The following is a 26,972-nucleotide window of genomic DNA, read 5'->3' on the forward strand; positions in this document are numbered from 1 at the left end:
TCTTATCAAGTTAGTAATTTCCATTGAAGTTATTAGTTTTTTCTTAACGCATGACTTTCTGATTTTTTTTTTTTCGACTCGTGCTTTTTTTTTTTAGCTTTATAATAGATTAATAGGGGTTGTTGAATTTTAGAAAAATTAATTTTTTAAAAGTAATTTTAAAGGAAGTTAAAAAGTTTTTGACTCTTGATAGTTGATCCCAGTTATGTTGATTGCTTCGCCAGTTGTCAGGCACCTGTCTGCTTTGAGTTTTGACGTTTGTAAATGGCCGCCAAAGCAGGCATTCTAATATTACCTTCTCTCTTTCCTAATGGCATATTCATCTTGATTTAGATTTTAGATCAAGCTGCCTACATATATTGTTCAGGTCGAATTAAATTAGTGTACCAGGTACCTCTCTCTATACGTTTTTTTTTTTGGGGGTAATTGAACTCTACGCATTTCTCTCGTCTAAGTTTTATCAAAATCATTGCTTGAAACCTGCAGTGGTTTCCCAGTTTTTAGAAGTATGTGCTGCTTGTATTTGATTATGATCAACTTACTTGACCATCTTTCGAGCTTCAATGAAGTTATGCTTTAGTGGTCATCCTACTTCTTATTGGTTTTAATGTCATCGAAGCACTTTTAGGCTTTCAGCAGCTGTTATGTTGCTACTTTTGTGAGTACCATCCTTTGTCTACTAGATCTGCAGTTTCTGTAGCTCATGTACAAAACATAAATCAGAAACAAGAACTGAATTTTTTTTGGAATATCTCAGATTCTCAGCGACCCATGTACTTCCAAAATTATTATGCTTACCCATCGTTAGTTAACTGTCTCTGATGTGAAAACTAACTTGTTTAAGCTTTGGCAGCGGGGAATGGCTAATGTATGTAATTTTCATTTTAGAAGCTATTTGAATTTTGGGGAGTATATTCTAACGATGTGCGAAATATCTGTCTTTTTTTTTAAGATTGTAATGGCTTCGGTTATGTTCATCAAAGCATTCGAGTTTTCTACTTTGTGAAAGAAATCTTGAGTTGCTTGTGATTTGTGAACCCAACGTTGTCTGAAGATGGTTTGCAGCTATGTCCTGATATGAGATATAGATCAAGCAAACCTTTTTGAGACAACGTTGTCTAAAGGGACTAATCACCTATATTAGGAAATCCTGGCAATCATAGCGGGTACCATGATATATGGTTTAGTTTCCTTAGACGCTCACTAACATCCAGTACTAGATTACTGGAAAGTAAACATCAAGTAATGCTCATGTTTCCAGGATAATGGAGGGTGAACCCGTTAACGTGAACGAGTTTCAAGAATTGGCTAGGCTAGCTCTTCCAAAAATGTACTATGACTACTATGATGGGGGAGCTGAGGATCAGTACACATTAAAGGAGAATGTGGAATCGTTTCGTAAAATCGCGTATGCTGCTAAATCTATTAATAATTATTTTCACAAAATGAAAATAACATTTTACTGATGACTTTCGTGGCTTCTCAGGTTGCGGCCTAGAATCCTTGTAGATGTAAGCAGAATAGATTTGTCAACTATCATATTGGGTCACAGAATCTCAGCGCCAATTATGATTGCTCCAACTGCTTTTCATAAGCTGGCACATCCTCAAGGTTCAAATCTTCTTGGAAAAGTTCTCAATCAGTTGGAAATTTGTCTGGATTCTAATCGACTTCTAATTTTGTCTAATCCAGGAGAGGTCGCCACTGCCAGAGCAGCAGCTGCAAGTAACACGATTATGGTATTGACTTAAAAAAAACATTGAGTTAGTTTGCTTACTGGAATGAATGATTGCAAGTTATTTTCTTTGCAGGTTTTGTCTTATATGTCTACCTGCACGGTGGAGGAGGTTGCTTCCAGCTGCAATGCTGTTCGGTTTTTTCAATTATATGTATCCAATCCTCTAACTCTTACAACTTCATTTGGGAAATGCTAGAACCTTCTTAATTGTTCTTGTCTTTCTTTTTGAGATCTTGTTGATAGAAACTCAGACTCTGTAATCTGGTATTCTTCTGGAAATAGGTATACAAGAGACGAGATATATCAGCTCAGCTAGTACATAGAGCTGAAAGAAACGGATACAAGGCTATTGTCCTAACCGTTGATGCTCCCCGACTTGGTCGAAGGGAGGCAGACATAAAGAACAAGTAACATCCTCTCTTTTTGTTTACTGCCTGCGTAACTGGATGTAGAGTTTTTCATGTGATGAAGATGAACAACTTTTTGTATCTGATATTATGACTAATAAATTCTGCAGAATGATTGCACCTCAATTAAACAATTTTGAAGGCCTCATATCAACTAAAGTTGACCATGTGAGTTGAATTGTTCAACTCCCAATAGAATTAAATGTGACAGGTGCATGTGAAAATACGGATACGAACACAGTTTTGTATGTTCACTGAAGTGTCAATGTTGTTTAAACTTTTTTGGGGATACTGCTACAATTATTTGACAAACTAATCTTCTGCAGGATGAAGGTTCAAATTTAGAAGCTTTTGCCAAAGGGACCTTTGATGCTTCTTTTTGCTGGAGGGTATAGACCAGTAAACTATTCTGATGTGTAACATTATGTTGCCAAAATCTTAGGAAATTTTTAACCTAGACGATAGGCTCTTCCTTGCATGAAAATTTCAAAACTAGTTTTTGTCTTTTGAACTCATGATTGTTAGTTAGTCCTCTTACAACTTCACATAAAGGTTGGGGCTGTAAGATGCTATTTTGCTGAGGGTGCGTGCAAAGCCCCGTGGTCTCTTACGCTTATAATTTAACTAGTGCATCTCTACATTTGCAGGACCTGGGATGGTTAAGAGCTATAACAAACTTGCCAATTCTGATCAAGGGGGTACTCACCCGTGAAGATGGTAAGATCTCCATTCTGTGTTATTTTGCTACTATATTATCACTATTAGAGGACATGGTTGTAATTAGTATAGTTTATGAGTATACAATGGCCATTTGTATGTATAGGATGTTGAATGTTAATGAAAATACGAATTCATTCTCTCTCTCTCTCTATGTTTGACTACAATCACTATTATGACTCTTATTTGGTACGGTATATATGTCTGGAAAAGAAAACCTTCTCTACGTCTAAACTTGAAAACATCAACCAAACATGTGGCTATTGTCAAGATTGAAATGAAAAGGGAAAGGAACTTCATCACATATACAAGAAATATAAAGATAATTCATTTTCCTAAAATGGGAGTTCTTTGGTTAATCAAACATTTGTTATTCCTAACTACCTATCTTCCGTCATATTACCGTCCCACTACTTTTCTTTTAATTGTTCACATGAATCCGTAGGCTCTTCAGCATCCTCAGAAAATTCTTTTAGTAGATCGTGACTATTGAAGTCATGGTATTATTTTTTAACTTTTTGCCTGTTCCACTGTTGAGAAGTCCTGCTCAATATTTGGTGTTTTCTACCATTGGCAGCAATAAAGGCTATGGAAGTAGGCGTTGATGGTATTATTGTCTCAAATCATGGAGCTCGGCAGCTAGATTATACCCCCGCCACTATTTGTGTTCTGGAAGAGGTCACTCTCTATTTCTAATTTTCTCTAGCAGGTTTGGCATGTAGTCTTTCATGGTGTCACTAAGTGTTGCTAATACCCAAGGGACTTGGGAAGGATTTCTTGTAGCAAATCATCCCTAACATTACCCTTTCTCATAAATTGATAGCTCTTAAACCATGAAACATATGCGTTGGGACATGTCCTGCAGACCTCTTTGTTTAGGCATGTGAGCTTCTTGTTTTAAATGTTATGTTGATAGTATCACCTTCAGTAGACAAATTAAATCAGCAATGTTCAATGCTTGTTTAGGATATTTGTACTCCATGGATTGCAGGTTGTTCACGCTGTTGGAGGAAAAGTTCCTGTTCTCTTTGATGGAGGAGTGCGGCGAGGAACAGATGTCTTCAAGGCATTAGCCCTTGGTGCACAAGCTGTCTTGGTAAGCTCTCCATCCCATACTCTTTTCGTCCACAATATTAATCTGAAAGGATGAGTAGTATCTAACCATCATCTGCTCATGCAATCTCTGAGGCCTTTCCATTGCCATTTTATGTTTTTCGAACTAACTGGTGGGGGTTGGTTGGGGTTGACTTCTCTATCTTCTTTCTCTCTTTTGCATATGTGATAATCCTCAATAATGAAATTATAAACATGGTGGGACTAACTCAATTGAGATTGTGGTGCGTGCATGCGCCAAATATATCGGTCTTTGAAATTTCTATGGTTCTTAAATTACTTCCCTGATTTTTTCCCCCGAAAAATACATTTTCCACCATCATATGAGTAGGAGTTTTACACTTTACACTTCAAACTATCAAAACTAGAACATTCCACCCTTAACTGCCCAAACTGGAAAATAGTACATTCGTCCAATTCTAATAGTCAAAATGAATGAAAATAGGTGACATGACACAATATTAAACGTCAGATCTTAACAGAGGGTGCCTAGTATAACTATTTGGTGGTTTGAGATGCAAGGTGTACAAGACTTACGAATTGGGAGGTGAAATGTGTATTTTGTTTTCTTTGTTGCAACTGATGTATGTTACTGCAGGTTGGAAGGCCCGTTGTCTATGGGCTGGCAGCCAAGGGGGAATATGGGGTGAAACGGGTTATTGAAATGCTGAAGGATGAGCTCGAGCTGACTATGACCCTTTCAGGCTGTCCTGGTGTGAAGGATATAAGCAGGAGTCACATAAAAACGGAGCAGGAGAGACTCCACTCAATGCTATAACATGATTTGAACTTGATAAATGTGTATGCATGCTAAAAAATTCTATAGAAAGAGATGATGAAACGTACTTCAATATTATTTTTCATTGCTTGCTGACGTACATTTATAGGCTGTATAATAACTAACTGATAACTATGTACAGAGTTTGTATTTACATAAATAACTAGAGAGCTGATCCTTATCAGATTTGTTTTGGTTTTTTATCCTTGGAGTCCTTATCAGATTGTTGTTGAAGATTATCTTGATCTTGAGCAGCAGCAGGTTGAGAGTTCAACGGCACTTGATGGTTATCTGCACTGAGTTCCTCAATACACCCCTGCAAACTCAACGGGGAGGTGATCACGTTGAGTTTGTCCCTTAGAAGCTGAAAATGCTAAGTGGGCAGCGGTTTGGTAAAAATATTAGCAAGCTGGTCCTTGGATGAGATGAATCAAATAGGGAGATTCTTGGCGGCAACACGGTCTCGAACAAAATGGAAGTCTATTTCAATGTGCTTTGTTCGAGCGTGAAATGCAGGATTGGAAGTGAGGTAAGTTGCACCAATATTGTCACACCAAAGCGTTGGGGCATGCGGCAAAAAAATTCCAAGCTCCCGAAGGAGCGTCTAAATCCATAGGAGCTCAGTAGTGGCAATTGCTAAGGATCGATACTCAGATTCTGTGCTGGAGCGGGAGACAGTGGATTGCTTGTGGGAGCTCCAGGAGATGAGATTGCAGCCAAGAAAAATGGAGTAGCCACCAGTAGACTTTCGATCATCAAGATTGCCTGCCCAGTCTGTGTTTGAGAAGGCATGAAGAGAGATGGAGCTGGTCTTGCGAAGCAATAAACCATGGGAGATGGTAGCTTTTAGATATCGCAAGATGCGTTTCACAGCTTGCCAATAGACTTCAGTGGGACGGTGCATGAATTGACAGACTTTGTTAACTGGAAAAGAGATGTCTGGCCGTGTTAATGAAAGGTATTGGAGTGCCCCAACAACACTACAGTATGTAGATGGATCTGAGAGTGTCGTGCCATGAAGAGAAGATAAGGAGGAGTTGTTGGCCATGGGAGTGTTGACAAGTTTTGCAGTAACCATGTTGATGCGTTTTAGGAGGTCAAGTATATACCTTTGTTGAGAAAGAAATAAGCCATATGGTAATGGCGTGGCCTCAATTCCCAGAAAATAGTTTAGACTCTCCAGATTAGTGACAACAAAGTCAACTTGAAGTTGTTTAAGTAAGGCATCAATAGCAGTAGAGTCAGAGCCTGTGATTATAATGTCATCAACGTAAATCAACACAAAGAGTACCATATTAGATTGCCGAAGAGTGAATAACGAGGAGTCAGCCTTAGAGGAGATAAAACCAATAGCAGTGAGGGCAGCACTGAGTTTAGCAAACCAAGCTCGTGGTGCCTGTTTTAGGCCATAGAGGGCTTTGTGGAGTTTGCAAACATGGTTGGGAAAAGAGGCGTGAACAAAACCTTGTGGTTGAGCCATGTATACCTCTTCATTTAGCTCCCCATGTAAGAAGGCATTTTTAATATCAATCTGATGCATCGACCAGCCATGAGACACAACAAGAGAAAGAACAACTCGAATGGTTGTAGGTTTAACCACAGGGCTGAAAGTCTCGTTGAAATCAATGCCAGGAACCTGATGAAAGCCTTTGGCGACTAACCGCGCCTTGAAACACTTGATAGTGCCATTGGAGTTCCGTTTTGTGCGGTAAACCCATTTGTTCCCAACGATATTCATGGTGGGAGAGTAGGGAACTAAAGACCAAGTGCCATTTTTCATTAAGGCATCAAATTCTGAATTCATGGCAGAATGCCAATGGGCATGTTTAGAGGCCTCGGTGAAGGAGGTGGGTGTGAGCTCTTCACAGGATGATTCACTGAGCAATGCACGAGGAAGGTGGTAGTGCACAATACCATCGTAATGTTGTTTGGGCTTGAAGATGCCATGCTGTGATCGAGTTTCCATAAGATGAGGGGCCACAGGTGCGATGTGTGAAGTAGTAGGCAACGGCACATTTTCAGTTGGTAAGGCATATCCTGCAGGTGAAGAAGCAGTGTTGGGTGAAGGGGAGGATGAGGATGAGGGACTTACCACAACAGTTTCTTGGGCTGAACTCAAAGAAGGGGCTGGGCTGGGAGAGTTAGGCCGAACAGAGGGAGACCCAAGGAGAGATGGCAGACCATGAAAGATAGGAAGGGTCATGGCTTTCTCAGACCGAGATGAACTTCCTGCAGAGTTAGTGTAGAAAACAAATGGGAAGAGAGATTCGTTAAAGATAACATCACGAGAGATATGGAGACGCCCAGATTCAAGATGAAGACATTTATAACCGTGATGAGTAAGGCTATACCCTAAGAAAACACATTGAGTAGAGCGGTAATTTATTTTATGACGATTGTACTGTCGAAGGAGGGGCCAACAAGCACAACCAAAGGTTTTGAGAAAAGAGTAATCAGGGATTTTATGGAAAAGTTTCTCAAATGGGCTTTGGTTGTTAAGGGTGGGAGTAGGCATGCGATTTATTAGATAACATGCAGTCTCAAATGCATCTGCCCAATATTGAGGAGGGACAGAAGCATGAGACATCAAGGCAAGCCCAGTCTCGAAGATGTGATGGTGCTTACGTTCTATGAATCCATTTTGTTGATGGGTGTGTGTACAGGTTAGACGATGGGTGATGCCAAGGTGTTGAAACAATTTATTAAGGCGATGAAATTCACCGCTCCAATCACTTTGAAAGGATTTAATCTTGCAATCAAACAGGCGTTCTACATGTGTTTGAAAAATTGGAAAAACGTGTTCAACATCAGATTTGTGAGAAGTAGGATAAATCCAAGTAAATCGACTAAAGGCATCCAGAAATGAAACATAAAAACGAGATCTATTAATAGTAGTAGGAGAAGGTCCCCATACATCACAAAAAATTAAATCTAAAGGAGAAGAAAAATGAGAGGAAGATAAATTAAAAGGAAGTTGATGACTCTTGCCCTGTTGGCAAGCAGAGCAAACAGGAGTAAATTTATTTGAACTGACAGGCAGACAATGCTTAGAGATGACACTGCAAACAAGACGAAGAGTGGGGTGGCCCAAACATTGATGCCATGTGTCAAGGGAGGCACGTTCACCAACAAAAGCAGCAGACATGGAGGATTTGGACGGAGAGTAGAATGAGTAAAGCCCATCTTTAAGCAGTCCTTGATGGAGGATTTTGTGCGTGACCTTGTCCTTAAGCAAGAAACAGTTAGGATGAAATTCAAAATAGCATGAATTATCTTGAACAAATTTAGAAACAGAGATGAGATTTTTAGAGATACGAGGAACATACAAGACATTGTGCAACATGAATTTAGAGTTGGTTGTGGATAGGTTTGAGGAGCCAATGTGGTGTATTGATAAAGCCTCACCATTATCAACTTTGATGTGCTCATTACCCGTGCACTCCTCAGCATGCATGTTAAGATTAGCCAAGTCTGAAGTCAGGTGATGTGTAGCGCCTGAATCGGGATACCAATTGAGATCCGTAGAGAGTTGAGGAGTGGCAACATAGGCAACAAGGTTGAGATTTTCATTGAGAAAATTGTGATCAAACTGATGCCAACACGTAAGTGCTTGATGACCTTGTTTGCCACAGACCTGACAAGAGGGTCTATTTGTAGAAGAACCCACTGGTTGCTGTTGAGAGGTCGGCCCAGTAAAGTGAGGACGCCTTCCACGTCCACGACCTCTTCCTCCACGGTTTGAGGAATATTGAGAGCAACCAGTATTGGAGTAGTGTGGCTGCTGCGACCTGGAAGGGCCTCCAGAAGAATTGTTTTTGGCTGCAAGGTGGACATTGAGCTCCATCAGTGGAGTTTTGATGGAGCTCAAGTCGATTTTCATGAGCTAAAAGATGACCAAACAGTTCATCAATGGAGAGAGGGTCAATCTGTGTAACAAAAGTGACAAAGGGATCATATTCCGGTCCCAAGCCAGCAAGAAGGAAGGAGGTAAGCTGGCAATCAGTGAGAGATTCACCAGCAGCAGCTAAGTCATCTGCATAGCCCCGTAATTTTTGAAAATAATCGGCAATAGAATCACTTCCTTTCTTGGCGGTGGCAAGTTTGAGATGAGCTTTAATTGTTCTAGCTCGAAAGTGAGAGGTGTACATGCAATCCAGAGCATGCCAGAGAGTACGAGATGTGGTATAACCAACAACATGGGGAATAATCTATTCGGAGAGTGAAGACATAAGGATACTGAGGATCAATTGATCTGTTTGAAACCATGTTAGGAAGGCTAGGTTGGACACAGTAGGTGTACTGGAGCTAGAGGAAGCATTAGTGGCAGGTTTTGTGGAGGAGGTGGAATGAAACCATCGACATAGCCATAAAGATGTTGGCTAAGGAGATAAGGTGTAATCTGGGCTCTCCAAAGAATAAAATTATCACGGGTTAATTTTACTGTGACAAGATGATGAATTTGAGAGGGATGGGTTGCAGAGTTGTTGGTGGTTGAGGCAGCAGTAGTGCTTTGGGAAGATTGTTCTGAGGCCATGGTGACGTGAGTCAAATGGCTCTAATACCATAAAGAATTATATAGAAAGAGATGATGAAATGTACTTCGATATTATTTTTCATTGCTTGATGACGTACATTTATAGGCTATATAATAACTAACTGATAACTATGTACAGAGTTTGCATTTACATAAATAACTAGAGAGTTGATCTTTATTAGATTTGTTTTGGTTGTTTATCCTTGGAGTCCTTATCAAATTGTTGTTGAAGATTATCTTGATCTTGAGCAGCAGCAGGTTGAGAGTTCAACGGCACTTGATGGTTATCTTCACTGAGTTCCTCAATACATGCTAAGTTGTCAGACCGACCATTTTTGTGCAGTTTGTGCTATATGTGGAATCTCAATAATTGTTCAGCCGAGTGTAAAAGGATCAATCTGGAGTCAATGTTGACGATGGAAAACATATTGGCTACCTAGATTCTTTGCAGGATGTGACATTTGAAGCAAACCAGAGAGTAATGCTTTCATCATATATCATGTACCTGCCTAAATAATACGTATAATGAGTAATCGTAGGCAGTTCATGCGATTAAAAGAATATACTCATGCCTGCATGTCTTGATAAGAGCATCAAGACAGTAAAAAGGGTGCTACCTTGCCCACATTTCTGCCCACCTAACAGATAGGCAGGGTGCCAAGTCCAACTATCGAGAGCCCCTACCTACAAACCAAGAATTTTCAATCACGCATAGTCAGAAACTCAAAACTCATGTCGTGGGTCTCTTCTTCAAAGGAGACCCAGAGACCCACCGCCATGGATGGCCAATGGGTTTAAGTCTCAAGAAATAGTTGTGGGTCTCTCCCTCTAGAAAGTCGACATTGACGTAGTTCTCTACCTTCTAACCCATGGCATCTCTTCCTCTAGAGAGACTGCATATTGAGAGAGAAGAAAGAGAAAGGAGAAGAAGAAAAAGGAAAGAAAAGGAAAATAAGAGCAGGAGAAGACTCAAGAGTGCAGCTGACTGAAGATTGATTGTGAGGACCTTTTTTCTTTTTTTTTTTAATGTTTTATAGGTGCATGTAAGTATATTGGGTGGATGGTATACGGTATATCTACTTTAGAAAAAAAAAAAAAAGCTTTACAATTTGACATACCCACATTTGATTATATATCCATATCAAATTATTTTTAATTTTTTACGAAGATCAAGTATTTCTGTCTTTAATGTCCATACCTTTCCTTGCAATTTCACCCCACAACAAAAATACACTTACCATATAATCAAGTTTTGTCATTCCAGCCTACAAACTCATCTTAAATATAAACACTAAAGATAATAATCTTCAAATAGCATTCACATATCAAAAGCCCCTTGCAGGCTTGCACTGCACTGCCTACAACCTAGTTTATACACTTTTCCAAAGCATGTGGAATATTGAAATCTGGTTCACTTTTTTGTAAGTATCAGTGCATCCAACTGAAACCAAGTAATAAGAACGAACTTCCCCATAAAGGCGATGGAGAAAGGCTTTGCAAGAGCACGGCTAGAACTTGGCTCGAGAAGAAAACCCTCAGCCTCCTGAGCTTCATTATACATTATTTACGGAGTTGCTCTTATTCACACCTTGTAGATCCATAGGAGAGTTAGTGATACTACTAACCGAACCAAGGGTCTGAGAACTCAGCTGTGGGCTTGCTGGACAAGCATCTGGATTACCCGTACTCATGGCATGGATTGCTCCAGAGCTCAACTGCTGTGGGCTCATTGGTGTTCGCTGGCTCATTTGCTGAGGGCTAGTTTGCTGTTGCTGAGTTTGTTGGTTCAGTTGTGACATTCCCACGGTTGATGGTGAGCCCACTCGTGAAGGTGAGACAACAGACTGTAGCGGTGAAGTGGTGTCTTGTTGTTGCTGCAACTGTTGCTGAAATTGCTGCTGCTGCTGCTGCTGCTGCTGTTGAAATTGCTGCTGCTGCTGCTGTTGAAATTGCTGCTGCTGCAATGAATGTTGCTGCTGCTGCAATGAATGTTGCTGCTGTTGCTGTTGTTGTTGCTGCTGGTTCATGTAATGATTTATCCCTGCCATCAACTTAGGTGGACCCATAGGCCCCATTGTTGCCGGTTGCATTGGGTTCATGTTAGCTCGTGATAGACTCTGACCAAGCATTGAAAGACCAGTAGAGCCAGAATGTATCTGTCTAGCTCCTGAAATCCCTGCTATACTTGACTGAGGGCCACCTAACATGTTTGCTCTGTTGTGTGCCATTCTAAGTTTTGAGAAAGCAGCTTGAGGATTTAATCCAGATCGAAGTTGCTGGCTTATTGCATTGCTAAGATTCATCGGGTTCTGCCCCACATTGCCCATGCCAGATATAGGCCCAATTGGTGTTGACATTCCAGTTCCCCCTATTCCCCTTGCAGCTCCCATGCCCATTGCACTGCCAAGGCCTCCAAGACCAACCATGTTATTGCCCATGTTTCCCATACTGACAGCTGTCCCAAGTCCCATCACCATCTTCCGTTGCATTTGTGGCTGCTGTTGTTGCCGTAACAGCTGAATTCTGTTGCCCAACTGCATGTTGGAATTCTGTCCAATTGCAGACAAGTGCGAAAGTGGATTTGTTGCGAGCATCATAGATGGCCTCTGGAACTGGGAATGCTGCTGTTGAATCAAGGAGTGTTGGCTTTGTTGCTGTTGCTGTTGCTGCTGCTGCTGCTGCTGTTGCTGTTGCTGCTGCTGCTGCTGTTGTTGATGCTGCTGCTGCTGTTGATGTTGCTGTTGCTGCTGCTGCTGCTGCTGTTGATGTTGCTGTTGCTGCTGCTGTTGCTGCTGCTGCTGCTGCTGATGGTGATGAAGAGATGGTTGTGGGTCTGGCTGCGTTGATCTCTGGGGCATTGAAACCCCAGAAAAGAATCCTTGAGACATCTGTAAAGCCTGGGGGTTTCCAGGTGGCAGCATCCTTGCATCCGGTAACAGATTCTGGGGTGAGTTTAGAGATGCATTGCCATTGTTAGTTTGCTTGGCAACTTCATTTGATTGTTGACCAGGAATTGCCGCATATTTCTGCATGTCAGCTACTGAATTATGATGGACTCCAGCAACATTCGATTGACTGGCCGAGGCAAGATTCATGCGAGTTGGTTTTCGTTGGACTTGATCTTCCACAACATATCCTTCACGCATCATCTGCATCAGCAAATATCATAATATGTTAAAAGGAAAACACCCCCCAATAGATCATAATTCTAATTTTTTAATGTCATGACCGTGTCTGAAAACATACCAGTGAACAAAGCTGTGTGCAAAGCAAATCCGCCAAGTGCTGTCACATGAATTAAATATGGATCAGAGCAACAGAAGGCACAAACTTGCAATGAAAAGGGGTACAAAAAAATGCTCAAATATCAGAAAAACACATAATTAATGCTGCTAAAAAAGCTTTCCAGTCACTATCCAAATTGATTGTCGACAGTCCAACCAAAAAGCCCCCTCGTTCAGTAGCAATTGGATGCTAGGGAAATAACCAGACAACATAAACTTTTCAAATGACCAATGCAATATATCGATGACTTTCCACAAGGATTGATCTATCATATGGTTAAAGGCAGTTGTGATCACCGCATCCACTCTTCTACAATGGGAGGGTCACCAAGAAGACTAGTGGACATTTGAAAGTGCTAAGAAAGAGAAAAAAACCACAAAAGCAGAAGATATAATTTAGTAGAATCATCTAATTGATGAAATGGTAATGTGAACAAATATTGGAGAATCATCTGTGTTGATAGCGCCGCCTAACTGAGAATAGCTGGTGTTAACAAATTCAACAAGCAGATCCTTCTTAGACTGCAAAAGTAGAATTTGTGCAGAACTTACTGTATTGGGCAATGTCGGAAGGTGATCCTCCGCAGAAAGAAAATCGCCATCTTCTATTTCTCCATAATGCATTGCTACTGTACCATCATATGGCTTCTCTGACATGATCATTCTAGTTCTTACCCGATAAGAAACAGCATTTTCTGCAGAAGCAAAAGTGGAATTTTAGGAAAGAAGAGAATCATCAAGGCATCACAATGGATCAGATATTATACAACCCATAATACAGCAAACCTGGAGGTATATGCTCTGGCTGCATAAATTTTAAGACCCTTATTTTGCAGGTATTGATGTTGCCACCTACAAGTGACTTAGATAAAGACCTTGTGCTTGCATCATCTTTAAAATCTTCATTATTGGAGGCAGTAGAGAGAAATGCTGACAGAGGGCGAGTGGAATATGTGTTGGGCTTCCTAATGGGGTGATTATCAACCTTCCTATTTTTGACGTTCAGTTGATGCCTGAAACAGAAATCCACCAAATATGCATAAAACTGGATGGGGTTGAGTAAACTCCATAGAATGTACATGAAAAGATGATAGGGTTTTTGAAAAATGTATGCATCCTCAACCTTCAGCATTGGATTAAACATGCTCATTGCAGATCAAGGAATTTAAACAGAAACGAAAATAAGAAAAAAATTGCGGGTGGTGAATACTTCATCATCTCAGCAAAGAAAAAAAATATTCATGCCTTAAGTTGAGACCAAAAGAAGGGGAGGGGGATTACACCTAACCTAAATACCCATTTCATCTAACCATTCATGCGCTATTGTAATGGTCAGTAAAGAATCAATATTAAGAGCTTTAATATGTCAAACAATAGGATGAATACATTTGTCCAGTCCATTGTGATGCATATGATATTTACAAGTTCCTATAGTTAGTATACAGATAGATAACTATACAAGGACAAAGCAACAATTAAAATTAGACGAGGTTTTAAATGTTGAATGAACGGAATACCTAATTGTCACCATTTCTATCTTTGAGAACCTTTCAAGCATGGTTTGATCTGCCAGTGGTGGTGTTCCAACTGAAGGACTGTTTGCATTTAATGGAGCACTCATATTACCAACACTAGCTGGAGATCCAACTCCACTCATTGCTGGGGTCTTGGGGAGAGAATTTGATCTCCGCTTCACAGCAGCTTGGGCCTGGTGTTGCCGTTGCATGGAATCGTTAGCACTGGAAGTCAAAGATGGGGTCCCACCAACAGTAGCAACTGAGGTGCTTGCTGCTTTCTCCTTTTGTGATGCAGCAGTTGTTGCAACTGCTCCAAAGTGGGGTCCAACTGAACCACTAGAAAATTCCCCAGATTTTGACGATAATTGAGATTGAGAAAAAGCTGCATTAGAAAACCGGGGACTTTGAGCTGCTTTTCTTTTCTGGAGCTGCTCCTCCTTTCTGGCATCTTTCTCCAAATGCTGACCAAGATTATTCCAAGGTGTCTGATGGAAATTAGATCTCATGAATGCATGCTGTGGTAGTCTTTGCTGCCGTGATTGCTGTGTGTCCAGATGACTTGTTTCTGTTTCCACCATCTGCATATCATTTTTATTGCGGTTGAGCTCCGACCCATCTAATTTATCCATCTCGAACTGCTCTTCCTTGGGACCATATCGTGTTCCTTGTTGTCCTGCAGCAAATGGCATTGTCCCAGCATCCTGATTCAGAGCCCCTTCAAACACCTGGTGGGGAAACTTTTGACTGTTTGTATTTGAATACGGAAAGCCCCTTGCCATTGCTTGCTGCTGTAATATCGTAGTCTTCCAATTTATATCCTGGCCATGGAGTCCATCCATATGTGACCCTATTTGCTGTTGTTGCATTCCATCAAGACCCACTGGTGTAGGCCTTGCCCTCTTGTTAAAGTTGGACAAGGGTGACATTTGCCCATCTTGATTATCCCTCTTTCCAAGAAGCGAGGCACTTGAATTCACATTGTCGGCATATGAGATCATGATGTCCTGCCCAGCAGGAGAAGGCCCTGGTGCATTAATAGTAGGCCCTGAACCAGGATCCTGCATACTTCTGGGGGTCCCAACCCCCATTTGATATCTTGATTGATGTGAAGCAAGTGGTAGTGCAGGAACTGAGGCCTCTGGTGCTAAGTTCTTGGGCCTAATGGCTAACATGTTTGTTGGGACAAGATTTGGAGCTGTAAGATTCTCATGTTGTTGCCGTGGCACCACATTTCCTGAAATGATTCCTGTATCCCCCAACCTAGAGTTAGAACTTTCAGGTACTCTGTCTATGCAAACTTTCTTCCCATGAGTCTTAATACTAGATGTGACAGTAACTTCAGGCATCTGCCTCAATCTCTTTCTCCGGGCACTAGAAAGAGCCAAATCAAGCTGCAAATGAAGTTAAACATAGTTAAGATGGATAAATCATCCTCTAGCCTAGGAACAAGAACTCTCGTCTGAAAATGCATTACCTTAGTGGGGACTGGGTTATTACAAAGCCTATCCAACTTAGGAGTGGGGTCTAGATGAAGTTGTGGTTGCAAGGCTTTCAGTATGCGGGACTCCACTTCCTGCAGTCGAGTGAATATAAACACATGAATTCGCAAACCCACCACATGATAGAATTTAGTAGCCAACCAAAGATGAGAGAAGGCAATCATACTTACCATCAGATCACCATAAGTCCAAGAATTATCTGATATCAATGGAATATCCTTCACTACATTCTCCAATGACATCTTAAGGCATACTTTACTAACAATGGGGGATCCATTGGATGTTGGATCACCAGAACATTCACATTTCCGATAATCCCGCACCTGAAAAATTCTTGACATTTTCAATTTTAAAATTACCGAATACAAAGTCACTAGATAATCATTTTTTTATAAGTAACCTAAAATAGTCACCTATTTTTTTTTTTTAATATCCTAACCTAAAGTCTAAGAAATCGTCATTATTATTAATAGCTAAAATAGTTGACATTAGATGCTTAGAAGAGTTGCTCTCTCTCTCTCTCTCTCCCATACACATACGCACAGGCAAACCAAAATGATGTGTCTACATCAGGGATGGAAATAGTATACCACTGAAGGTGGTATGCTTCTCAATGGGTAAACTCAATGTGCACCAACACATTGGCGGTTAAACCAGTGAAAGCATAGGTGTACAGTGAAAGTAATGAGAAAGGTTGCTGTTTGTCCAATGGTTACAAAGGGCCACCTCAGAAGAATAGGATTCAATACTAACACTGCCATCAACAATTGTGGTAAGGACCATATAGCAGTAACATCATAAATAAACTTAGCCAGCTGTGACAATTCCTTGCCTCTTGCACATATGCATTCACGCATGCATGTATGTTTGCATGCATATATGAATATTGGTATTCATACCATTAGTCTAAGATGTTTATTTCTTTATCATTTATTTTGATGAGTCAAACTGCCCATAATATAGGTCCGAAGTAAAATTCCATGGATGACTCACCTCACATACGAGCGTCCCATCAACAAACTTGCAGGGTATATCATCTAGAATATCTCCAGGCAACCGGCCAGATTCAATTGCCTCCAAATGAATTCACAAACAGAGAGGGAAACAAGTTAGAGTAAGAAAATCCTATAACAAATATATTCGGAATTGTAAGTAAACCGAGATCACTGTTGTAATGCGGAGGACAATAGATAGTGCATTGTGTAAAGAGACAGCCTCATTGCACAAATTCATAAAATGGTAAATGAAGTAATTCTTAGAAATTACAAAATTTTTATAGCCACGGTCTGCACATGTAAATCCAATGCTGGTGAATCCAAATCACGAACTACATAGAGAGAACCTTCTTGCGCTACCCAAATGATTAAAACCCAAAAAGAAAAACACTGCATTCCTGAAGTGCATGCACAACAAATGGCTACCAAAGAAGCCGCAAATGGTGATATTTCATTATATAAGGCATGAGTCCTTTGAAACAATAGTCAAGATACACCTCTCCAAAGAAAATTGAATTGAAAGGGGAGAAACAACTAGAAATTTACCAAGAAGAGAGTTTCAGACGTCCTATCATATGGATGCAACTTTGGAACATCTTGAAGTCCAGCCTGATGTGCAGCTTCATTCTGAAAATTCATGAAATATTCATATTTAATATAATATAATATAATACAAGGAGTATCTTTTTCCATTCAATTTTTTTCATTTGTCTAACATTCTTTCAACAAACCTCTGTTGGTTTTCCAATAGAATATCCATTTGCAAAGAGGTTCAATGTGAAGGAAACTTCATTCTCTGTCAAAACAGAAAAAAAAAATATAGTCAGGATCCAAATATATATATTTTTTATATGTAGTCAGGATCCAAATGTGATGAGAAATGACCAACAAAACCTACTGTGCCTCTAACCTGCAGATGGAAGAAGGCCTTCAGAAGACATGGATGGTGCAGCTACTCCTGCTACATCTTTACCTCCTTCCCTAAGGTCACCCTATAACATAAGAAAATCAAAACTATCACACAAGCAAGAGACATAAATATGAGATTCATTTGGTTCTTAAACCCATCTCAACTCATCATTACAATTTTTTCAAATTCCAATACAAAATATAATAAACAATTCAAAATTTTCAAATCCCAAAATAATAATAATATTAAAAAATAATATTCTAACAATATTTTATCATCTCAACTCAACTCAGTTCAACATCTAAACGCAACCTAAACCTAACCCCCATTCTGTTGATCGGGTCTTCCCTCGAACCATAAAAAAGAGCTTTGCTCATTGCGATATAAGGGAAAGTAAAATCATTTTCTTTGAGAAAGAAGGAAATATCAAGCCATCTATTTCAATTGCTGGGTGAACAAGAGAGAGCTTTTCTATTCTCATTTTTTATATTCATATTGATCTCATTTCTCATGCTCGATGTAATTCTAACGTCGGAATATTGATAATTTTTATTGGGCCCTAAATTATATTTAATGGGTCATATTGGATAAATCCACGAGCGCTAAATTATTAGGTTAATTAGGAGTTTTAATTAGGCTCAATAACTAGGTTAAATCCAATTTATTATTTATTGAACGAGTTAGACTCTTTTTAGAATTTAAAAATTGGTCATTAGAAATTTATTTCAATTTAAAATCATCACTGATTGAAGTTCCCTACACAGTCTCAGTCACTGTCAATCCTATATATATATTTTTTTATAAGTAATCAAAAATATATTAATAAAGATAGACAAAGCCCAAGTACACAAGATGGTATACAAGAGATAAGACCTATCTAGGTCGAAGTAAGAGAAACTAGAAAGTCACGAAAATTCAGGCCATTAAAATCTAAAGCAATGGCCCATAGAAATAAAGTACGGAAAAAAAACGTTCTAAGTTCCTCTGAAGACTGCTCTTTGTTTTCGAAAGTCCGATCATTGCGCTCTTGCCATATACACCACATAATACAGATCGGGATCATACTCCACACCGCCTTGATTTGTTGCACTCCTCTCGGAAGTGTCCAGCTGGCCAATAGATCTACCACCGTTGCAGGCATAACAACGGCTAACTCTATCCGGCTAAATACTTCAACCCACAAGGCTCTAGTAGTCACACAATGTAACAAAAGGTGATCCACTGTCTCGCCAGCTCTCTTGCACATGCAACACCAGTCTAGAATGACTAGACGGCGCTTCCTCAAATTGTCGATAGTCAGAATCTTCCCTAACGCCGTTGTCCAAGTAAAGAAGATCGCTTTCGGAGGCGCCTTATTTCTCCAGATTCTCCTCCATGGTAATGGGGTGTTGGCAACTTGGGAAAGGGACTTATAAAAGGATCGAACTGAAAAAATGCCCTTACCCGTAAGCGTCCACCACAGCCTATCGACTTGCTGTCCATTCGGCTTCATGGAGTAAAGTAAGCTGAAAAATGCCTCAAAGGTGTCCACTTCCCAGTCTTGCGCCGCTCTACTAAATGTGACGTTCCACTGAACTTGGTCCCCTGTTAAAAGCATAAGGTCCTCTATTGAAGCTTCCTGGTTACATGCCAATTGAAAAATAGCTGGAAATGTGTCCTTTAGGGCCCACACCATATGTCCTTCCAAAACATAATGCGAGAACCCCTCCCCAACACAAATTTAGAAAGGCTACTAAAATCCCCCCACCCCTTCCTAATGTGTTTCCAAACTCCCACACCTCTAGGCCCGTACACCTCTTCAGTACACCATCCCCCCTCACATGCTTCCATATTTACAGTCAATCACCAACTTCCATAAGGTTTCTGTCTCGTTATTATACCTCTATAACCACTTCCCAAGCAGGGCCCGATTGAAAATTCTCAGGTTTTTTATACCCAAACCACCAGACAAGATTGGTGTACACACCTTATCCCAGCCAACCAGGTGAAATCTGAATTCATCCCCTAGTCCACCCCATAAGAAGTCAAGGTACAGTTTATCAATTTGAGCCGCTACCCTGGCAGACAACTGAAACAAAGATAAAAAGTATGTAGGTAGGTTAGAAAGGGTACTCTTGATAAGAGTCAAACGGCCACCTTTCGATAAGTACAATATTTTCCACCCTGCCAATTGCCGTCCTATCTTCTCTATGATTGAATCCCATATGGATGAGGCCTTTGCTACAGCCCCCAACGGCAATCCTAGATAGGTGATCGGAAGAGAGGCTACCTTGCATCCAAGAATACTAGCTAGCTGCCTAGTATTACTCACATTCCCCACTGGCACTAACTCTGACTTGTCAAAGTTCACTTTCAAGCCTAACGCTGCTTCAAAGCATATTAACAAAGCCTTCAAAGCCCTCAATTGGTTTTGATCCGCCTCACAGAATATGAGTGTATCATCTGCAAAAAGTAAATGAGACAAAGTAATAATACCCCTACTGGGATCACCAATCGTAAATCCGGTCACAAACCCGTGCATAACCGCCGCCGATGTCATCCTACTCAAGTTCAAAGCATAGTAACAAAGCCCTCAACTGATTTTGATCTGCCTCACAGAATATGAGTGTATCATCTGCAAAAAGTAAATGAGACAAAGTAATAATACCCCTACTGGGATCACCAATCGTAAATCCGGTCACAAACCCGTGCATAACCGCCGCCGATGTCATCCTACTCAAGGCATCCATAATAATAACAAAGAGAAGTGGGGACAAAGAATCTCATTGCCTTAGACCTCGAGAGCTACGGAAGAAACCGGTAGGGCAACCATTAATCAATATTGAGTATCTGGCTGTGGATATGCACCAACTAATCCAATTACGCCACCTAGGCCCGAAGCCACACCTCCCCAACAAATACAGGAGGAAGTCTCAATTGACATGGTCATATGCCTTTTCCATCTATAACTTACAAATAATACATGTGGAGCCAGTCTTTAATCTGCTATCCAGGCCCTCATTCGCTATAAGGACTAAATCCAAAATTTGCCGCCCCTTAACAAATGCATTTTGTGGTTTCGAAATCATCTTGCTCAAAACCGCCCCCAGTTTGTTAGCAAGGACCTTGGATATAATTTTATACACAGGCTAATGGGTTGAAAATCCTTTATCTCCACCGCTCTCGTCTTCTTTGGAATCAACGCTATAAAAGTAGCATTAAGGCTTTTCTCAAACTTTCCAACCAAGAATACTTCCTGAAACACATTCATAATGTCCACTTTCACCACCTCCCAGCAAGATTGGAAGAAACCCATTGAGAAACCATCTAGACCAGGAGCTTTATCTTTACTCATACGTTTGACTACATCATACACTTCCCTCTCCTCAAAAGGCCTCTCCAACCAAGAGCCTTCCTGAGGCGTAATAGTGTCAAAAACAAGACCATCCAGCTTTGGCCTCCATCCCACACGCTCTGTTAACAGTTGCTTATAGAAGTCCACCACATGGTCACGAATCACAGGGGCCTCCTTACATTCCATACCATTAATGTTTAGCATATCAATGGTATTAGTTCTTCTATGAGAGTTAGCAACTCTATGAAAGAACTTAGTACTCCGGTCCCCTTCCTTCAGCCACAGAGCTCTCGACTTCTGGCGCCAAGAAATTTCCTCTGGTGATAGTATTTTTTCTAATTCTGCGACCACTTCTGACTTGCACAATATCTCATCCGGTGTAAGGGCTCTAGCCTCCAATAACTACTCAAACTGTTGTAATTTCTCCACTATGGATTTTTTTCACTCCCCAATATCTCCAAAGGATTGTGAATTCCAAAGCTTAAGGTCATTTTTCAAAACTTTTAGCTTACAAGCTAGGATGTATGAGGGATTACCATGGAATTGATAAGAAGACCACCATTGCCTAACCCTATCTACAAAGCCTTCACTTTTCAACCACATGTTTTCAAACTTAAAGTATTGACGTCCGCTTCGAATGCCACCACAATCCAACATAATAGGAAAATGGTCCGAGCAAAGACGTGGCAGCCTCTTTTGGCACACTTCCCAATAGTGCACCTCCCATTTCGATGAAATTAGGAATCTGTCTAGCCGTGACCATGTCTGATTATTCGACCAAGTAAAGGAGCCCCCTAGTAGAGAAATATCCAACAAGTTCAAATCAAAGATACAGTCTGAGAACTTTGTCATTGCTAGGCGTAGCCTACTCTCTCCCGATCGTTCACTAGGAAATCTGATTACGTTAAAATCCCCTCCTATACACCAAGGAAGCTCCCACCAGCTATGTAACCCAGCGAGTTCCTCCCATAAGAAACGTCTATCGTTGTCTACATTTAGACCGTATAAACCTGCAAAAGCCCACACCAAGTTATCTACCACGCTCTTAAAAGAACATGTCACTATATACTCCCCCACAAATTCCTCAATTTTCTCCACAACTCTTTTATCCCACATCAATATGATTCCACCCGAAGCCCCATTCGAGGCTAGATAAATCCAATCCGCATAAGTGCAACTCCAAATGCTACGTATTAGACTTCGAGAAAGACTTTTCAATTTAGTTTCTTGTAAACAAACTATATCCACCCTCCATTCTCGTAACAAGTTTTTTATTCGAAGCCGCTTATTCACCTCATTCAACCCGCGGACATTCCAAGACACAATTTTCGGCTTCATAAAAGATAAGCATGCCCCTTCCCTTTAGATCTTTCACGACTTGAGCTTCCGTCATAGTTCAAAGACCAAGTTAGTCGTTTGAGCTCTCGCTGTTTCTTCAACCCTGTTTTCTTAGACTGTGTATGGCTCGCCTCAATTGCAATAAGTAAAGCCATAAACTGCTCTTCATAGCCCCCACATTCCATACCTATCCAGCAATGCAAATCCTTCACCTTTTGAAACACCCAATCCGAAACATTCGGCTCATCTGGTAACACACTGTTTAACAGTATCGGTTCCCCATCACTGGAAACCCATTGCAGCTCAGGAGTCGCCCTTTCTTCCTCCCCAAATAAATTCCTACCCTCCCATGCAACCACAACATTACTAATGGGAGATTGAGTCTCAGGGACCATCATTACTTCACTTTGAGAAAGCCCATCATCAATCACCTCCACCCCTGCCCCCTCAGTCCCTGGATGAGCTTCAAAACTGAGACTTCACGCGACTATATTGTCTAGATGATCCTCAGGAATGCCATGGGCCTCCATTTGTGGAGGAGACTCTCCCACCATACAAATCGGCACCTTCTGGGTGGTTGAAGCCACCGCCGCGCCGCACAGTGGAGGAGGACTCCTCCTCTTCCACTATCGGCAGATTTTGCCTCACCATAGTCCCCCCCATCACAAGCGTCTCTACAGAGGAAGAGACCATACAGTTCCGAGCCTCTGCTACCAGCGAAGTCATCACCGGCGTTTCTGCGACCATCGCTTCACCGGCAGCCGTTGGGGAGCCTCGGAATGACCTCTCGCACGCTTCCCCGAGACCTCCATCCTCTCTATCGGCATTTTCTGGCTTACTGGCAACCGTCGGAGGGGTCACCGCCTTCGCCGGGGCCACCTGGCTCTTCGCCGGCGACGGTGGTTGAGGCCCACTCGTCAACGGGCCTGAGGAAGACGACCCACGTCTCCTCCAAGCAGGCTTCCTCTGTTTCGGTTGGGACCGAGGCCCTAAGGCCTGCCTAGGCCCATTCTGCTAGCCCAGAGGCCCTTCCATGACCCTTTGCCCCAGGCCCACACCCACACCCACGCCCACGCCCACTCCCACTCCCACCTCTGCCTCTCTTTCAACGCACCGTTTGATGCCATTTAAATTTGCCTTCAAGTCTTCAATTTGTTTCTGCATCTCCATCACAACCCCCAGAAGGCTTTCCTTGTTAAGACCGACAATATCTCTGTCAGCCCCCTCCAAACTCTGACCCAGTACCTCAACTGAGGCCATGCCTTCTCCAAACTGCAGCGGCGCCTTACCTCTCCATCTGATAATGATGGGATGGATCCAAAGCCCTTGAAGATTTTTTTACAGCATCCAGATACGATGTCGAGGGATGAACTTCCGATATCTTAACCACCGTAGGGCCAACTGCGAAGCTGATCTCCTTCAACACCTCCACCCCCTCCCATCCCTCCCTTCAGGAATGAGGATACTGTTTCTCCTCTCCACCATTTTGAACTCTACCAACGACATGAATGCCCCTTGAGAGTTAACACACCTTTGGGCTATGAGACCCCTGTCCCCATCCCCCATCTCTGTGAGCTGAGTTAAACTCCTTCCTTCCCACCTTCATGCAGTCTTCCAAGGCTTTGGTGAACCACCGTGCCGTGGCTAACTCCAGATGAAGACTTCTCACCAACTTCCACCCCCTCTCTGTGATAGTCACCCATCGCCCATCTCTAGCAACCTCAAATATCTTACGTTCAATAGCAACAACATTCGGCATACTTGAATGCAACTCAAACTAGCAATGAATTACTCACTCAACCTCCCATGAACAGCATCACCAGTCAGAAAAGAGAAAAAGCAATCTTTTATTTTTTTCGCATGTGTACGGAGAGAAAACCTCTACAGAGTTATAAATGATATAAGAAAAAATATTGTCAATCATACATTGAATGAACCACTAGATCATGTTTTTAAATTCAAACTCTCTTCTTGAATGATCGCGACCGAGTCCAACTCGAATTTGTTAGTACCCTCTCCCAAATCTCTTTATAAATATCTCCCTTTCGTGTGTTATTTGAAAAAACCATAAACCTCCATAAGTGTAGTAGCCAAACCCAATATACCCAGTCCAACACCATGATCGATTTTGTATCGGAAATTTTTAGAAGCAACACTAAATGGTAAGTAGCTTGATCATAAATTAGGATTAGCATACGTTAGTTAGTTATATATATTATTATTAAAGTAAGTTCTTTCGAAACCAGTGTTTATGTACCACGCATGTCATGATATTCTCAAGCACATCATTCATCATATTTCATTCTGCATATTATAGTTATGTATGCATCATGCATCTCACATTGCATAAAACACGTAAACTTTCATAAAATTAAATGTAAGATAAACTCAGAACAGTTAATCAAATGATCATTCAGATGCATGATATCAATGCAGTTTCAAGGTAGATGTGCAAGCCACAGACTCGAACGTGGTTCACCATAGTATGCTAGAATACTATCAGTAGCTCCCCTTGCAGCCGCGGGACGTGGGGTTGGTGCACAATCTCGTACACAGGGTTAAGTGTGTTGGTCAGTTAAATTAGTCAGATAAGTCAGTTAATTTAGATAAATCAATTATATATAGCATAAGCATCAGTATGATCAGTCATGATTTTAAGCTCAGCATGAAATATTTTATGAAAACTTTATGTTAAGTATGTTTTATGATGGGTTTCTTACTAAGTCATCGACTCATTTTAGTTTGTTTTTATATTTATAAACCACTACAAGTCATAATATTTGTGAAGGTAGAGCTGCAGGATGAAACTTAGTTCAGAGATGCGTGACCGTGGCCTAGATCATGTACAAAGATTTTAAGTTATAATTTTTATGGCAAAGATTTTGAGAAATTTTAATAAATGTTTCCGCACACTCTCATTTATGATTTCAGTATCTTAATACAAAACGACTCTATTTATTTTAAGGAATTTTTGTACTTGGCGCTTCCTTCAGAAAAAAAAAATATTCTCAAGTCAGGTTCAATAATAACACTCCAACTCCCCAGATTTTTTAAAAAATGACTTTATTCTTAAACTCAGAGCATAAAAGTTGTATTAACCAACTAAGCTTAATTTTAAGATTCTGTGTTCTCAGGCACAAAAATATGCACAGAATACATATCAACTCTTTATAGCAGCCACTCCCTTCCCAGAAGAAAAAAGATTGACTTCAACATAGAACTTCACCTTGCATAAAAACATCAATCCATTGGATAAGCTTGGAGATTGAGATGAGATGAGAATTTTGTGAATAGTAGTAAGATAGTTTGTGAATAAAAGTGAGATAGTTTGAGTTAATGTTTTATGGGATTTTGAGAAATGAGAGATAAAAAATTGAATAAAAAATATTATAAAGTTAAAATATTATTAGTATATAGTTTTTTAATATTATTTTTGTTTGGGAATTTGAAAAGGCTGAATTGTTTTTTATTTTTTGTTTGAAAGTTTTGGAAAGTTATAATGATTATTTGAAAGTATTTGTATTTGTGTGATTTTTGAGAAAGAGATAGGATGAGATGAGAATTTTGGAATGGAAACCTTTTCCAAATAAGCCCTAACTTTAGCAACCAAGCAAAAATCCTCTTCAAATAACAATCCATTTTACCAGAAAATATTTTGATTTCATTGTTCCAATGAAACCTTATGAAAAGTAATAAAACAGTGGGTTCAATCTGATCGTTTTAAATCATCTTCTTTAAACTCCAAAAAAATGAATTGCGAAAATCTCACCTCAATTAAGAAATCAATGATCAAACACTAAAGAAAGAAAGGAAAAAAAATCCAAAAGAAAAATCCCAATTGGTTGCGCTATGCTCAGCTGAGAGTCTTAGCCTTGCTTCCGAGAAAACAATAACATTAAAGATCCAAGAATTTCAAAATTATTATCCCTTCGTTTTTGCCTACCCGTTATCTGTAAGCAAACAGAATCCCAGCACATTAGACAACCGAAGTACGGAACTAATCCCTTATTTAGTTACATAAGAACATGTTAGCAATCAAAACAAGAATAAGCCAAATCCAAAATTCCACGCTCTTCCCCATCCCCGTCACGGAACTCACGCAGACACCTATGCAGAAAAAAAAAAAAAAAAAACCCTAAACTGTGCTCAATATAAATTATTGTATGTAAACATACGCAGGTACCACAATTTTCTGCTTTTTGACACAAAACCAAGCTGAAATCTAACACCAAGAATTCCGTTTCCAGCTCTATGCTCCCCTCCACTTCCAAATTCTATCATTCCCCCCAGTCTTCTTACGAGCCAAACAGGGTAGTAAATCAAACAATTGACTCATTTCACGATATCTTACCTGGAGCTTCCTTGAGCTCTCTTTGGAATTCTCCGACACGTTGTCGACAACGTCGACCTCTGATTGAAGCGGGGGCTTCAGGCGGAACCTTGTACCGGTCTTCGAGACCTTGAAGGAGATACCCATAACGTAGGGTATTGACTGAGAAAGTTAGGCCTCAGTCAGGGTGGAATTTGGGTCGTGTGAAGGTAGAGGAAAATAAAAGGAAGAGAACGGATGATGGAAATTGTATGGGGGAAAAACATAAACCCTAACAGGAAAGGAATGTCAGTTTGTTAGGTTCTTAATTCTTCGTGGTGTATCTGAGGGTTTGTTCACAGAAAGTAGGATAAGAGAGACGCGGGGAAGGAATTCTGTTTGGTTTCGAGTCTCGACCAAAACAACCTGGAGACTTTTGCAATTTATGCAGCACCTTTTTCGAAGTCCGCAGGTGGTCTGAACTCTGCACTCTGGAGCA

General features: G+C 40.7%; 2 protein-coding genes across 8 annotated transcripts; one reads left to right on the forward strand and one right to left on the reverse strand.

Annotated features, from left to right (window-relative positions):
• The first annotated feature begins 231 nt into the window (after nucleotides 1–231).
• On the forward strand, nucleotides 232–4,941 carry LOC109001956 (peroxisomal (S)-2-hydroxy-acid oxidase GLO4-like). 7 transcript variants are annotated; one of them, XM_035692105.1, is made up of 13 exons: nucleotides 232–390; nucleotides 1,262–1,408; nucleotides 1,487–1,611; nucleotides 1,693–1,739; nucleotides 1,812–1,889; nucleotides 2,021–2,145; nucleotides 2,256–2,313; nucleotides 2,472–2,534; nucleotides 2,793–2,862; nucleotides 3,440–3,540; nucleotides 3,686–3,741; nucleotides 3,854–3,958; nucleotides 4,574–4,941. In XM_035692105.1, exons 2-12 carry the CDS (start codon nucleotides 1,266–1,268, stop codon nucleotides 3,933–3,935), a joined length of 948 nt encoding a protein of 315 aa, XP_035547998.1. In that variant the 5' UTR covers nucleotides 232–390; nucleotides 1,262–1,265; the 3' UTR covers nucleotides 3,936–3,958; nucleotides 4,574–4,941. The 7 variants fall into 7 exon arrangements, with proteins under 7 accessions (XP_035547998.1, XP_018835020.1, XP_035547997.1 ...); XM_018979475.2 differs by having other exon boundaries at nucleotides 234–390; nucleotides 3,686–3,745; XM_018979478.2 differs by lacking the exon at nucleotides 232–390 and adding an exon at nucleotides 401–422 and having other exon boundaries at nucleotides 3,686–3,745.
• A 5,492-nt stretch (nucleotides 4,942–10,433) lies between these two features.
• Nucleotides 10,434–26,972, reverse strand: LOC109001957 (protein PHYTOCHROME-DEPENDENT LATE-FLOWERING-like). The gene is made up of 12 exons (XM_018979481.2): nucleotides 26,516–26,972; nucleotides 17,493–17,574; nucleotides 17,314–17,378; nucleotides 17,129–17,209; nucleotides 16,581–16,661; nucleotides 15,758–15,910; nucleotides 15,563–15,661; nucleotides 14,089–15,479; nucleotides 13,358–13,584; nucleotides 13,124–13,266; nucleotides 12,534–12,572; nucleotides 10,434–12,436 (listed from the first exon to the last, which is right to left on the reverse strand). Exons 1-12 carry the CDS (start codon nucleotides 26,639–26,641, stop codon nucleotides 10,841–10,843), a joined length of 4,083 nt encoding a protein of 1,360 aa, XP_018835026.1. The 5' UTR covers nucleotides 26,642–26,972; the 3' UTR covers nucleotides 10,434–10,840.

This window comes from Juglans regia, chromosome 7, assembly GCF_001411555.2.
Source record: "Juglans regia cultivar Chandler chromosome 7, Walnut 2.0, whole genome shotgun sequence".
NCBI classification, from domain to species: domain Eukaryota; kingdom Viridiplantae; phylum Streptophyta; class Magnoliopsida; order Fagales; family Juglandaceae; genus Juglans; species Juglans regia.